At 44.0% G+C, this 14,895-nt stretch overlaps 1 protein-coding gene across 2 annotated transcripts in view; it reads left to right on the top strand.

The window, feature by feature from the left end:
* NUDCD1 (NudC domain containing 1) overlaps window positions 1–14,895 on the top strand; it is a 33,931-nt gene that overhangs the window by 17,305 nt on the left and 1,731 nt on the right. For both annotated transcript variants that reach the window (XM_033066800.2, XM_033066807.2), the window contains 5 exons: window positions 3,363–3,548; window positions 5,705–5,912; window positions 7,836–7,980; window positions 10,488–10,613; window positions 14,291–14,450. In XM_033066800.2, the coding sequence (XP_032922691.1) occupies window positions 3,363–3,548; window positions 5,705–5,912; window positions 7,836–7,980; window positions 10,488–10,613; window positions 14,291–14,450 (825 nt within the window). The remainder of the gene's footprint in view (window positions 1–3,362; window positions 3,549–5,704; window positions 5,913–7,835; window positions 7,981–10,487; window positions 10,614–14,290; window positions 14,451–14,895) is intronic.

Here is a 14,895-nt window from a genome sequence, read left to right as displayed (position 1 = left end):
AGTTCAGTTTTTCACTTGTGTCATTAAGATAATTAGAAAACAAGATAACATTCAAGTAAAGTGCTATGAAATGCAATTTCTGTTTAGCTTGGTCTTGTAAAATCGAGGTTGTACAGAATTATTTCTAACTAATGTCTTATGTATTTTTTAAAATATTGTACAGATGGATATAGGTGTTTGGTCATGTTCTTTTTGTTGGTTTTTTTAGCTTCCAATTAATGGTGTGGTGGGATTGGAAGTAGTGTGAGATAAATGTGAGACCTGTAGCATAAAAAGTAAATACTGCATATTCTAGTTTTTCCTGCAATAAGAATATTAAGTTATTCCATTAATTTTAGACCAACACATTGAAAATATGTTAGTGTATTAATACCTACTAATTAATATTTTGTCCTAATAAAGTTTGACAAGTTATACTTTATATATTCAATATGACCATATATATGTACAGTAATTTCATGACCACAAGGTGCACCGGACTATAAGGCGCACCCCCCGGGAGTCGGCAAACTTCGCAACTTTGTAGATAATACAAGGTGCACCGGACTATAAGGCGCACTTTTTTTTTGTCACAAAGATCGGTGCCGCGCGCAACAAAGTAACGAATTAGTAACGGAAACCTGCGAGTGGAGTTTACTGGCAGGGGCTCAATTTGGAAACATTTTTCACAGATTGGCGTAGGCTTTCAAAGGCAGCCCCAGGCGCCCTCCCCGTGCAGTGGGCCCTGGCCCTCCTACCCACCCCCGGTGCCGGCTGGCACAGCTCGGCACAGCCGTGGGGCCGCCTCCCCCTTGTGGCTCCGTTCTGCCACGGTGCTGTTCCCCCTCGTGGCTCCGCGGAGCCGCCGTGCCGTTCCCTCGCTCAGCTCGGCACTCCTGCCGTGCTGCCTGTCCCTCACTGGGCTCAGCGCCGCTTCCCTGCCGCCTGTCCCTCGCTCGGCTCGGCAGCCCGACCGCCCTGCCGCCCGTCCCTCGCTCGGCTCAGCATACTGCGGCCCCACTGGCCCCTATTGGCTGTGGCCACACTGGCCCATGCTGGCCGCAGCCCCGCTGGCCGCGCCTGCCCCTATCAGTTGTGGCCCCGCTGCCCCCAGCACTGCGGCTCCACTGGCCCCTATCGGCTGTGGCCCCGGTGCCCCCAGCACTGCAGCCCCGCTGGCCCCTATCGGCTGTGGCCCCACTGGCCACGGCACCGCGGCCCCTCCGGCCCTATTGGCTGTGGCCCTTCGGCTCGGGCCGCCACGCACAACAAAGTAAGGAAGTAGTAATGCCTCCCTGCCCACGCTGCTCCCGATGCCTGGGGCCGCCCGGGGCTGCCCCCTGCCTTCCTGCCTGCGCTGTTCCTGTTGCCTGGGGGCACCCGGGGCTGCCCCCTGCCTTCCTGCCCGCACTGCTCCCTGTGCCTGGGGCTGCCTGCAGCTGCCCTCCCATCGCTACTCAGTGCTCCTGCGGCGCCGCCCCCCCTCGCGGCTCTCACTTCCGGGGTGGCAAATGTCGCATCTTTGTACATCAGATAAGGCGCACCAGACTATCAGGTGCACTTCCGGGTTCGGGGAAAAATTTTAATCAAAAGGGTGCGCCTTATAGTCGTGAAATTACTGTACATTAAATATCATGATTTACATAAAGGATACAAGACCCCATGTGACAATATCTGATTTAAAGACCATGTGGATTAAATTAATAGAACTTCGTGGAATGACTGTGATATGGTCTTGCTCATTATGTTCCAAGAAATAAAATTTTGATAGTGGTAGAAACAAGATCTTTAACTAGTTGAACTAAAGCATTTGAGGCATACCGTTATGTTGTTACTGTTCTTCCATCTCCTCAACATACAGGATAGGATAGTTCTCTAGGAAGCCCGTTCCAGTGTTTAACCACCCTGTCAGGACATAAGTGCTTCCTCATGTCCAGTCTGAACTTCATCTGCTGCAGCTTGGAACCATTCCCATATGTCCTGTTACTGGATACCAAGAGGAGCTCAGCATTTCTGTCTCCACTTCCCCTCCCTAGGAAGATTGTAGACAGCTATGAGGTTGCCCCTCAGCCTCATTTTCTCCAAACTAGACAAGCCTGCAGTCCTCACCTAGTCTTGATAGGACATTCTTTCCAGCCCTTTCACCAGCTTTGTTGCCCTCAGTGGCTTTAGTTATGTTTTCTGCTGTTGAAACCTTGGATGATGGAAATATTTCTCAGAAAGCCATGATACCAACTGCTTTATGTTTTTGTGACCAGCTCAAAGAGAAAGAAACCTCTGAATATTACTGTTTATAACTTAGAAGAAAAACTAAATCAGTATCACTGTCACCCTAAAGCTGAAGACTGTTACTCATGAGAGCACCAACACAGACTTATATTCTATTTTTTAATACTGTACACTTTCATAAAAAACTCTTTTTACATTGTGTGTTTTATAACTTATGACAAATATTCTTGTAATCCCTAAAAGTGGATTTAAAAACCCTTCAAAATGTCTTGCCAGTACTCCAGCATTTCCAAGGAGCAGAAAATTTGTGAAATTACTGTCAGTAGAGATGCAAATAACAAAATTCAAAGCAATCTTTAATTATGAAGATAGAAATAAATTTTTATTTAATTTAAACAAAATCTCATAAATCAGGCTGATGTATGAACCAGTCTAAAAGATAAAAGCTGTTTTGAGGAATTACAATACTTTACAATCTCTTTCATCTGTAGGCAATTTCTGTTGCTTGCCTTTCCTTGAAACTCTGTGGATGCAGTTTATAAAATCAGATTTTAGTAAAAGTAAGTAGTTAATCAGCAAGTCATTTCTTAAATTGCCAAAATCTGTGCTTCATCAAAGCAAAGCCTTAAAACATGGTTATGTCTCTTGACACCACAGAATGTGAGATCTCTGTGCTGTTTGGCAGACTGGACAAAGGGATCACACTCATCACTATTGTGTTACCAAAGAACAAAAAAATGGAAGCATGAAAATAAATCAGAATGGGGGCAGTGGTTAGATCTTTTCATATCTTCCGTGATGCTTCAGAGGACTGTAACAAAGATATACCCTTTCAAAGTTGGTTTTCTTTTGATAATCAAACTTTTAGGAATACTTGTTGTAAAAGTTTGAAATGAGGAACCACCATGCTGCCTTATGAGTCACAAAATGTGATATGCTTAGCTTTCTTCTGACCTTCTTTACAAGAAAAAAATTATTTGTACAGTGGCTGTATTGGGCTAGCTGTGATCAGCAAAGACATCCTGAGAATAAAAGTCAGTCTTCGTTCAATCCAGTATAACTCATTGGAAAAACCATGGTACTGTGATTTATACTGTGATAATAATTTGTCTTCTATAAATATATTATGATTTTTTAAAAAATTTGTTTTGTAGGTGATCATGGATATGAAATCATTAAAAGGAGAGTTCTGCAAGGAAAATCAGTCCCCCATTATGCAGCAATAGAGCCAAGTGGGGATGGTCTAATGATTGTTTCTCACAAACCATTCACATTTTTGCAAAGTGAAAGTGACAAATTAGAAGAAAATGACGATTCCAAAGTATCAAATGAAAAGAAAGGTAAGAGTCTGCTTTCTTCTTTGACTTGGGACATATCTTGTTAGTTTAGCATTTGTTTGGAAACTCTAGCTATAAACGTTTTAATATCTATCTCAGGGACAGAGTGACTTTTGTTTATTTGCCTTTACTGTTGGAAGTTGTATTCTGCATAAACCTGTATCAGGTGCTTGTGTTTTTGGGTAGGATACATGTAAAGAATTTTGTCATCTTAAGAAAAAGGATATTTTTCAGACAGACATATATTGTATATTTGTATTAGTTGGATTTCTAATGCCTAAATTTAGGCATCTGTCTGAAATACTCAAATTAAGAAACCAGTCTTTGTAGATGGGAGACGGGCATTGACCTCCTCAAACTGTTATTCATCACAAAGCTTTTCGATATGTAATTTATTCCTGCCTTTCTAAAATTTAAATAATTGTTTTGAAAGAATAAGACTCCTGTAAAGTGTTCTCTTTTCTCCAGTGGGAAAGTTCAGAAAAAATTCGACAAAATGCATTCGTACTTTTTTTTCTTTGCAATCAAAACAAAACTAGGTATATAAAAACCTATTAATACAGTTGTTTATTCCTACGTATCATTAAGCTCTGTAATGTCTGTGTTTATGTAATTATGTTGTTTGTTCCTAAGTATCATTAAACTCTGTAATGTTTATGTTTATGTAATTATGTTGTACTATTTCACGTTTGATTTCTGTTTCTGCATATGAGGCATTGGTAAGTGAATAAATTCTAACTGAAGGATAGTAGCACAATCTTCGTCAATAGTGTGAAAATCTATTTGGAAAATAATACAAAAGGATCAGATTTCTGGTATGTGTTAATGTTAAACACTGTGACAACTGTGATATTTTATATGTAATTTTATTAAGAATTGTCTGTACATAAAATTCTAGACGTAAAGGAGTTCTTCAGTGCACTAAGCACCATAATGCAGTTGCCTTTTGCTAAACCTTATGTAGGCTTTATTTTTATTTGCACAGTTATATAAAATTGCAGGCATAATAGACTTTTAATATCAGATACAGTTTGTGTCAGTTTTTAGAATTTTGAAGGCTGTCATGTCTCAGATAGTAATAGTTTCTGGGGAAGTATAATTCTACCACCTGTGACTGACCCAGGGCAGCTGTAGCAAAGTGCTACAGTGCAAGGTTCCTTCCAGAGTCACAGTTGCTGGTATGAGCCTTTGATCAGTGGAATCTCGTGTTCAGTTGTGACAGCTTGAGAGCTCTCAAGGGGAACTCATACTTTACTTTTTTCTCAGCATAGAGAGGTAACTTGTATAAGATTGCTCTTTAGAAAATATATTCATCTGTATTTCTGTTTTCTGTGCATTACCCACCCATGCTGTCATAGCCTTCCTTTTGTATAAATATTTCTCTTAAAAGGCCATTTCTTCTAGCAGTTTAATAATCAGACAGGTTCTAGACACAATATAAAAAGTCAATCACTACCTCTGGGCAAGCTGTTTTATTTCATCTCCATTAGCTGAGGTACTTAGTCTTATAAAATCATGTCTTTTGAATTGTCAGCATAGCTTTTGGCAAAATATATAAGAAAAAAGTGTTCTCTGAATGGCATGTACGTCTAGCATGCAGTAGCTTGTCACAGAATCACAGAATGACCAGGTTGGAAGAGACCTTTAAGATCAAGTCCAACCCATGCCCTAACACCTCAACTAAACCCAGGCACTGAGTGCCACATCCAGTCTCTTTTTAAACACATCCAGGGATGGTGACTCCACCACCTCCCCAGGCAGACATTCCAGCACTTTATCACCCTTTCTGTAAAAAATCTTTTCCTAATATCCAACCTGTATCTCCCCTGGTGCAGCTTGAGACTGTGTCCTCTCTTTCTATCGGTTACTGCCTGGAGAAAGAGACCAACCCCCACCCGACTACAAACACCTTTCAGGGAGTTGTAGAGAGTGATAAGGTCACCCCTGAGTCTCCTTTTCTCCAGGCTAATCAATCCCAACTCCGTCAGCTGTTCCTCACCAGGTTTTTTGTTCCAAATATATATTTTGTGTAAATTGTTCAGAGTAAAGTTAATTTCAGCTCTTTCAAAAACTTTCAGAAATGTCTCACCACTGAATGCTGTGGAATCCAACAGTCCTTGTAACCTAGTTTGTATTTTGCTGCATGTTTCCAATTGTAGATCCTCTGTACTACTGGCAGCAGACTGAAGATGATCTGACTGTAACAGTTCACCTGCCTCAAGACATCACGAAAGATGACATAAAAATACGGTTTTCCCCTGATAATATATGTGTTACACTAAAAGACCAGCCTCCTTTGATAGAAGGAAAGCTCTACTCATCTGTGGACCATGAAAGCTGCACGTGGGTAATTAGAGAGGACAAAAGGTATTGTATATATTTTTTTAGGTTTTTTTATTGATAGGAACTGATTTCAAAACATACACCATATCTGACTTCTGGCCCTTCTGGGATGGTCTCATTTAATGCTACACTCCATCTCCATACTTGAAAGAATGTCTTCTCCCTTGAAAACAGTTCACTGGTTTTTGCTGTCTCAGTACTGTTTCTTTATCTAACTGTGAAAGTAATCCCTTTTGCAGTTATTTTCCAGGAAAAAAAACCCCACCTAATATCAAAATTTTAAACATACATTTGTAAGAAGAGTAAACTTAATTAGTTCAACAATTTTTTTTCACTGTGTTTCAGGATTTATCAGTCTGAGTGTACCTTGTTGTTTGTGTTAGTTTCTCTTCTACTTTCCACAAACAAGCATTTTAGTAATAATCCAATGGAAATTCTTTAGGCTTGACTTATAAATTCTGTAATATATTTTCCTAAAAAATTATATATAATGTGCATTATGGAAAATGAGTCTGTGTGAACTTAACATACTGTAGGCCTCAAATAGAAATGTTCCTGCTTTTATTTGAGAAGTAACTTTTAGATGCTTTTCTCATTCTGAAATAAAAATATGAAAGAATGGAGAGGGTGCAAAACAAGAATTCAGAGCTCCCTAAAACACAGTCAGATTTTTCTTTTTGCATTGTCCAATTTCCATACTCTGCCTGACCTGAGCCATGTATTCATTTCCCCACTCTGGTCTGGTTATCTCAGAGATATTCACACCTTTAATGAACTCAAGAAGCATGTACACCACCAGGTGATCCACTCAACAGATTATAGCTGTTTATCTGAAACAAAGGCTTCCCTTCTTGTTATAATAAGGTTGGCTTTTTACAGTTTCCAGAAGATTAACTGTAAAGGACAGTAATGATAAAAAAAATTTGGAGGGACTAATATTTTTATATAGATTAAACTATTACTGTATATTAAAATTTGACTGTGATTAAAATGTGTGGAGTTATTGGTTTTTAGGTATCATGCTGAAAATTAACTCAGCTGAATAACTTGACTTTTATTACTCATTCAAGTGAGTGTTATTACATGAATCTCAGGCTTTTACATTATTGAGAAAGAATAATTTCATATTTCAGTGTAATAAGTTGCACTCAGTTCTTAATGTTCATACTGCAGCACCACTATAAATCTATTGATTTATAATTAGTAACTTAGAGGGTTTTCTGTCAGGAACACTGCAGCTGTCATTGCTGGAAACATGTAGGTGTATCTAAGAAGTGACTCTAATAAAATTGACTTCAGTTTTATCATTATATCTATGTGTTTCTCCAACACAGTGTTTAAATGGAATTACTATGTTGGTGCATGGGACTATGTCTTACATTGGGTTTACTTAATTAGTTATTCCTAATAGTTTTGAGATTATACTGGGTTTTCTTTGTTGTTGTTGTTGGGGTTTTTTTACATGTTATGGAAATCTTACTTCTTCTGAGATATGATTTTAGATAGACAATATACATAATTAATTGATACAGTATTTCTAAGGTCTATAAAATACACATATTTTTGCCCCAGATTTTATATAGAGGTAGGGCACACTTAAGTAGCCCTAAGAACTACTGCTTATGTTTCAAATAAACCTCTGTAGTAAAATTCTGACAGTCTTTGAATAGATTGCTTTACAAGTAATTTCCTGCCATATTTGAAGTATTTTAATGAGACTGCTTCAGGGTAAGCTACACTTACATTGAAAACCCTGAAGTTTGTGTATTAGAAATCACATCCTTGGTCTGTTTTTCTTCAGAATTTTTTTGGTAAAATAGTTTATTTTATAATTTGAATGCTAATGGCTTCTGTTATGTGATTTTCTTTATTAATTCAGTTTGAAGAGAAGTGCTCTTACCTACATTTAGAGCTTTTTGACAGTTCTGTCTTCTCTTTGCATTTTAGTTTGGAAATTTCTCTGATTAAGAAAAATGAGGGATCCCGGTGGCCAGAGCTAATTGTTGGTGACACAAGAGGGGAACTCATTATGGACCCTTCCCAATGCTCTGAAATAGCTGAAAGCCTGATGCATCTTACCTCTGAAGTAATGGTAAAGAGTCAAGAATCAAACACTTAAAAGTATTGTTTTGCATGTTGTCTTTTCTTGATACCCTAATTTGCACTGCATTGACCCAGCTCATCAGTTCATTTACTGTTCATTCATTCATTTTTAATTGAAACTGTAACAAACTAATGGCACTAGAGTTATGAATGTACTTTGAACAGTAAAACCATCTTCAAGGGGGACTGAATTTAATCTATACAATGGTGTCTGTGCAACAAACAGAAACCTGATTTAACAGTGAAAATAAACTTGGTTCCCACCATTTGGGATGTGCCAGTTTGTTTTAAAGCAATTAATTAAATGATTTTGAAAGATGTCTGTTTCTTGTTTATCAGTAAGTTAGCAAAACTTTTATACTGTCTTCCTAGGGATACTGTACTTGACCTATAGACTGTGAGTGTAAATGACGTGTTTAAAGGGAAAACTTAGGAAACTGGAAACATGATTCATGAACCTTCTGGCATTTTTGTTACATGAGAAGTCTACTTAAAGTAAAATGTAATTTTTAGTTACTATTTGCTTGATACTTGATTTAATTAGAAAATAACATTTCGTTTGAAACTTGTGAAGTCTACCTCTCTGTGGCTTTTGATGTATTTGGTGTGGATTATTACTTTGTTTTTTAATAAGACTGAAAAGTGTTGCTAAAATAAATTCTATTTAGTACTCCAGATTGATTTCTCTCCTCTCTCCCTCAGTATCTGTGAGCAAGATATTGTGCTATATCTTTTGACCATAGACTTATTTGGAACTTCAAATTTCTTTTCTTTTGTACTTCATACTGAGCTTAAAGTGATGATTTTTTAATTATGAGCTTTCATTAATTTTGAACAGATTTTAATAAATTGAAGTCAGTAGTAGCAAAGCTAAAATGCGTCATGTATTTAGATCTGCTTATAAAATGAATAAATTAATTTTTAAAATAACATTACTGATGGCAAGCTGAAACAATTTTATACTGATGTACATTTGCTAAATTTGCATATGTTTTCAGGATTGGATGTTTTGCTATTTAGAGAAGAGAATTTATTGTCGCATGTTTTAGTGTCCTATGTACTTTTCCTCAAACTGAAATTACAGTAATTTCACGAATACAAGCCGCACCAATTTGACCAAAATTTTGGTGGAAACCCGGAAGTGCGGCTAATATTCCGGGGCGGCTAATCTATTAACAAAATTCTAAAAGCTGCCAACACGGAAGTGAGAGCCCGCGGCAGCCCCAAGCCAAGCTGGAGCCCGACTGGCCCCGGCAGAGGTGGGAAAGCCTGGCAGAGGCGGGGCCAGCAGTGTCGGGGGCGGGCGGCAGAGCCTGAGCCAGCAGGGCGGGGGAGCCCGGGAGAACTGGGGCTAGCAGTGCAGGGGAGCATGGCAGAAGCAGGAAGGCCGGCGGGTGGGGCTGCCTGGCAGCGGGGGAAGCCCAGCATAATCGGGGCCAGCAGCGTGGGGGAGCCCGGCGGTGCGGGGGCCTGCAGTGCCGGCCAGGGCGAGGAAACGCAGCGGCGGTGCAGACGGGAGGGGGCGGCCGGCGAGCGTGGTGGCGGCGGCGGCAGCCCTGCCGGCGGGGCGAGCGAAAGCGGCGCTCGCGAAAGCGCCGCCGCGAGCCGCGAGCCGCGAAAGCGCCGCCGCGAGCCGCGAACCGCGAGCCGCGAAAGCGCCGCCGCGAGCCGCGAACCGCGAACCGCGAGCCGCGAAAGCGCCGCCGCGAGCCGCGAACCGCGAAAGCGCCGCCGCGAGCCGCGAACCGCGAAAGCGCCGCCGCGAGCCGCGAACCGCGAGCCGCGAAAGCGCCGCCGCGAGCCGCGAAAGCGGGGCGGGCGCGGCGCGGGGCGGGCGCGGCGCTCGCGAGGCGCGGCGCGGGGCGAGCGAAAGCGGCAGCGGGGCGGACGGCGAGCCCGGCGGCGGCAGCCCTGCCAGCCGGGCGAGCGAACGCGGCAGCGGGGCGGTGCTGACGGGAGAGGGGGGCCAGCGAGCCCGGCGGCGGCGGCAGCACCACCCGGCCAGCCCCGCCGAGCCGTGGCGCTGAGCTGGGCCACCCGGCCCCGTCGGCAACCATGAGCGGGCCGAGCCTGCCTGGCCCCGCCCCGAGCCAGTAAAGCCCGCTATGCCGCGATCCTGTTACTAATTGGCCAATTTGTGAAAGCTGCGCACGGATTCTCGCGACGAACGAAAGTGCGGCTAATATTCGGGGTGCGGCTTATCTATTGACAAAGACAGCAACATTGTCGAGGCACCGGGGGTGCGGCTTATAATCCGTGCGGCTTGTATTCGTGAAACTACTGTAATTTTATTGTACCTACCACTTCTGCTGTCCTCCACAGCAGAAATCATTCTATTAATTTTAAGTAACTACATAATAGTTTAATATTTCAGTATGTATGGATATGCAAATAATTCTTCATGTTCAATTGTTCTTTGGTTGTTGGTTTGGTTTGGTTTTTATTCATATATTTTTTAGTAGTTTTGATTTTCAGTGTGGTTTGTTCTTTTCTCAGAATCCAAACCCTGAAAAGGAAAACCCACCTTGTAATGCTCAAGAGTTAGAAGAATGTGATGCTTTTCTTGAAGACGGTGCAAGCTTGTGCAGATTTGATGGCAATACCTTGAAAGTCACTCATATAGTAAGTACTGCAAATTATTACAGAAAAACTTCAAAACATTTTTTGTTTGGAATTAGACCTCTATTATCAGTACAAAAATCTGTAGACTGTTGAAATCACATAAATTTCTCCCATAATATCAAATCACAGTAGCAACAGAAATTGTCAATCCATATGTGTCCTTCAGTGTCATTTTAATATGAAAGCAAAGCTCCTTTTGTTCTGATTTAAAAAAATACATATACTTTCACAAGTGAGCCATTTGAAAAAACAAAGTTATATCAATGTACAGTAATTTCACGATTACAAGCCGCACCGTTTTGACCAAAATTTTGCTCCCACACCGGAAATGCGGCTTATACTCAGGAGCAGCTAATATGTGAATAATTTTCTGACATTTTCAACCCCGGAAGTGCAAACTGAGTCAGGGCAAACTGCCAAGTCAAGCACCTGCCAGTAAAACCTGGCATTTACGCGATTGTTACAAATTGGTTACTCTGTTGCGCGGTGGGTGGAGCCAGGCTCCATGCAGGCAGCGCGGGGTGGGGGAGAGGCGGGAGAGCTGCCTCCTCCTGGCCCCGTGGCTCGGGGGGAAGGCGGGGGCTCTCTCCTCCTGACCCTGCGGCTCGGGGGGAGGTGGGGGGCTCCCGTCCCCGCGTGCCGCCGCCGCGGGAGCGGGAGGGGCTCCATCCCCGCCTCCCACCACCGCCGCAGGTGCCGGAGGGCTCCGTGTCCCCCATGCCACTGCAGGGCAGCGCCGGGCCGGGGCAAGTGAGCCCAACGGCAGCGGCGGCCAGCCCCGAGCGGCCCCACCGAGTGGCAGCACCGAGCTGGGCCACCTGGCCCCATCGGCAGCCCCGAGCCCTCACAGCCCGAGCCGAACCAGTAAACCCCGCCATGCTGCGATTCTGTTACTATTTGGCAGCTTTGTTGCACGTGGGTCCTCTCTGCGAACGACAGAGCGGCTTATACTCGGGTGCGGCTTGTGTATGGACAAAGAACGAAATGTTTGCCAACACCCGGCGATGCGGCGTATAGTCAGTGCAGCTTATATTCGTGAAATTACTGTAATTTTAAGAAAATGGTCTTTTTCAGTGGCATAAAATTCTTTAGATGACTTAGTTTGCTTTTTCTTCAATAATTTTTCAGACAACCTGGTAGAAACCTAACCTTTTTCACTAAGAAACTGGAACATAGATAATACTTCTTTGTCAATCACATTGAAAATAACAGACTGGGGGCAAAATGCTTGAATAGTGGGCTTGATCTGGGTTGTAAGCAACCCTGACTAACAGTAAGCTAGGATTTGATCTAATTGTGCCTAGAGTTGGAAACAACAAAATCATATGAAAACATTACAGATTAACTCGATGTTGTGGGGGTTTTGTGTTTGTATTTTTTTTTTAATTGGATGAAAGCAAAAACTACATCATAGTTGTAGCATGGTTTGAGTTGCCTGGTAAATTGTGCGATTTTCAAGGCCAGATTGGATTAAATTCTGAATAACTCAGCCTAAACTACTGCTACTCACACTGAAGGGTAATAAATGCCCCAGAGACATTTCACAGATCAGGAAGAACATGAGCTCATGGGATCACAAAAGGCTGCTTTCTAGCTGGCAGCAAGATATTGTGGAGCAAGTTTGAACTGCAGGGTGCTTGGAAAGAGTTCTTAAAATGGGTGGCATGAAAGTAATTCAAAGGTTAATGTGTTTAAAGCATTATGGTCAAAGGACAGTTACTGTGGGTAGGAAATATTTAAATTCAGCCTCTTCTTGGGAACTTGTGGTTTTGGTCCTTGTTAGAGTATGTAGAAATATGAGTATTTCAGTATATTTTTCAGCATACAGGAATATATTTTCACTTTGATTTAGTTATTCTTTCAAGTTGTTTGGGGTTTCTTGTTAGCAATTATGGGGCCTTTTCCTTTAGAAATGAGGCTTTTTACCCACAACTCCTACAAACATTTTTATTGAAGAGTGTACTAATCTGAAATTTAGTAACTACTTGATTGTGAGTAAATTAAAAAATGTTGACATTTCATAATTTTAGTATTCCAACTAATCTTTGTTTCACTGCTTGCCAGCTTTTACCTTAGGGGGATAGTATTTCCTTCCCTGTTAGCCCTGCAGAAAACCAGATATAACTTACAGAGAATCTTTTCCTAACACAAGAAGTTTTTGGTTAGGATCTATCCTAGAGAATAATTTCTGCACAAAGCACATTCCCATTTACTTGTGTAGTGGACATAGTGTTTCTCTGAATATTACAGTAATTTCACGAATACAAGCCGCACCAATTTGACTAAGATTTTGCTCCTAAACCGGAAATGCGGCTAATAATCAGGAGCGGCTAATACAACCTCAGAAGTGCCTGCCAGAGTGCTGAGCCGAGCAGCTGCAAAGTCGGCATTTTGCGATTGTTACAAATCGCTACTTTGTTGCACCGCGGGTGGAGCCTGGCTCCCTGTAGGCAGCACGGGGGGCGGGGAGAGAGGCGGGAGAGCTCTCTTTCCTCCTCTGCCACAGCCCAGGGGAGAGACGGGGGGGGCCCGGCGCCGCCATTGCCGCGGCCCGGGGAGGAGAGGGGGGACCCGGGCCGCCCCTACCGCGGCCCGGGGAGGGGGGGGGAAGCCCGCACCACCATTGCTGCGGCCCGGGGAGGGGGGGAGAAGCCGGCGCCGCCATTGCTGCGGCCCGGGGCGGGGGGGGGGAAGCCGGCGCCGCCATTGCTGCGGCCCGGGGAGGGGGGGGGAAGCCGGCGCCGCCATTGCTGCGGCCCGGGGAGGGGGGGGGAAGCCGGCGCCGCCATTGCTGCGGCCCGGGGAGGGGGGGGGAAGCCGGCGCCGCCCCTACCGCGGCCCGGGGAGGGGGGGGGAAGCCGGCGCCGCCATTGCTGCGGCCCGGGGAGGGGGTGGGAAGCGCCCGCCGCCATTGCTGCGGCTCGGGGAGCCGACAGGAGCCCCGCGCAAGCCATTGCTGCGGCCCGGGGAGCCGACGGGAGCCCCGCGCAGCCATTGCCGCGGCTCGGGGAGCCGACGGGGTGCTTTGTCCCAGCCCGCCGCCGCCCCGGCAGGAGCGGGGAAACTCCGTCCCTGCCCGCCGCCGGCGCCACGGGCGCGGGAAAGCTCCGTCCCCGCCCGCCGCCGCTGCCGTAGGAGCAGGGGAAGCTCCGTCCCTGCCTGCCACCGCGGGGCAGCGCCGACCCGGGGTGACCGAGCCCAGTGGCAGCGCCGGCCGGCCCCGAGCGGCAGCACCGGGCTGGGCCACCTGGCCCCGTCAGTGGCCCCTAGCGGGCCGAGCCTGCACAGCCTTAGCTCAGCCAGTAAACCCCGCCCTCCCGCGGTTCTGTTACTAATTGCACGCGGGTCCTCGCTGCGAACGACAGAGCGGCTTATATTCGTGTGCGGCTTATCTATGGACAAAAACCAAAATATTTGCCAACACCCAGAGATGCGGCTTATAGTCAGTGCGGCTTGTATTCGTGAATTTACTGTACTTCAACAAACTGAATTGCATCTCCTTGAAATGTGTAAGGCAGGTGTATTGAGCTGTTGATCACTGAGATACAGCATAATGTATTCAAACATTTTGTACAGTAACAAACATAAAACTGTTGATCATCTAACTTTGGCAGTACGTGTAACAGAATCTGCTATTTGGGCTTTAAATCAATATTTTGTATTTGTTTTGTTTTCAGATTAATCTTGGAAGCAACCAGTATCTTTTCTCAGTTGTTGTGAATCCCAAAGAAATGCCATGCTTCTGCCTGAGGCATGATGTTGATGCTCTTCTCTGGCAGCCTCACTCTGACCAACCAGAGAATATGTGGGAACATATTGCAACATTTAATGCTTTAGGTAAGAAGTCTCACACTTCTGAGACTTTTCTATCTGAATAGTTCTGGTATGGCTTATGTTGATATTTGATTTAAGTAAATCTGAATTGAATGTTATTATAATTCTGTTGATAGCAGCATGGTAGCTTAATTTTAGAAATAACAGAACATAGACATGAAATGTTTATGCCCTGGGAGGAAAGCAAGCCTTTTCAGACCATATATAGGATGTAAGCACAGAACTGCATAATAAAAAGGAGAGTTCCTTGGATAAGTGACCTTGAGTTAGAGACTGAAAAGCATAATTGCTAGTTTAACACTGACACAGCATTGTCAGGGCAATAGCTGCAGTTAATTGATTATATGTCTAGGTGTGTGTAATCTTATGGTAAGGTGTTTTAATAAATGACCTTTAGATTTTTCCTGTCTTATTGACCCATGTGATAACCATTGGCAAGCATTTTTCA

Source organism: Catharus ustulatus, chromosome 1, assembly GCF_009819885.2.
Source record: "Catharus ustulatus isolate bCatUst1 chromosome 1, bCatUst1.pri.v2, whole genome shotgun sequence".
NCBI classification, from domain to species: Eukaryota; Metazoa; Chordata; class Aves; order Passeriformes; family Turdidae; genus Catharus; species Catharus ustulatus.
Note: the sequence above shows the minus strand (reverse complement) of the source record. Positions and strands in the feature narration are given on the sequence as shown.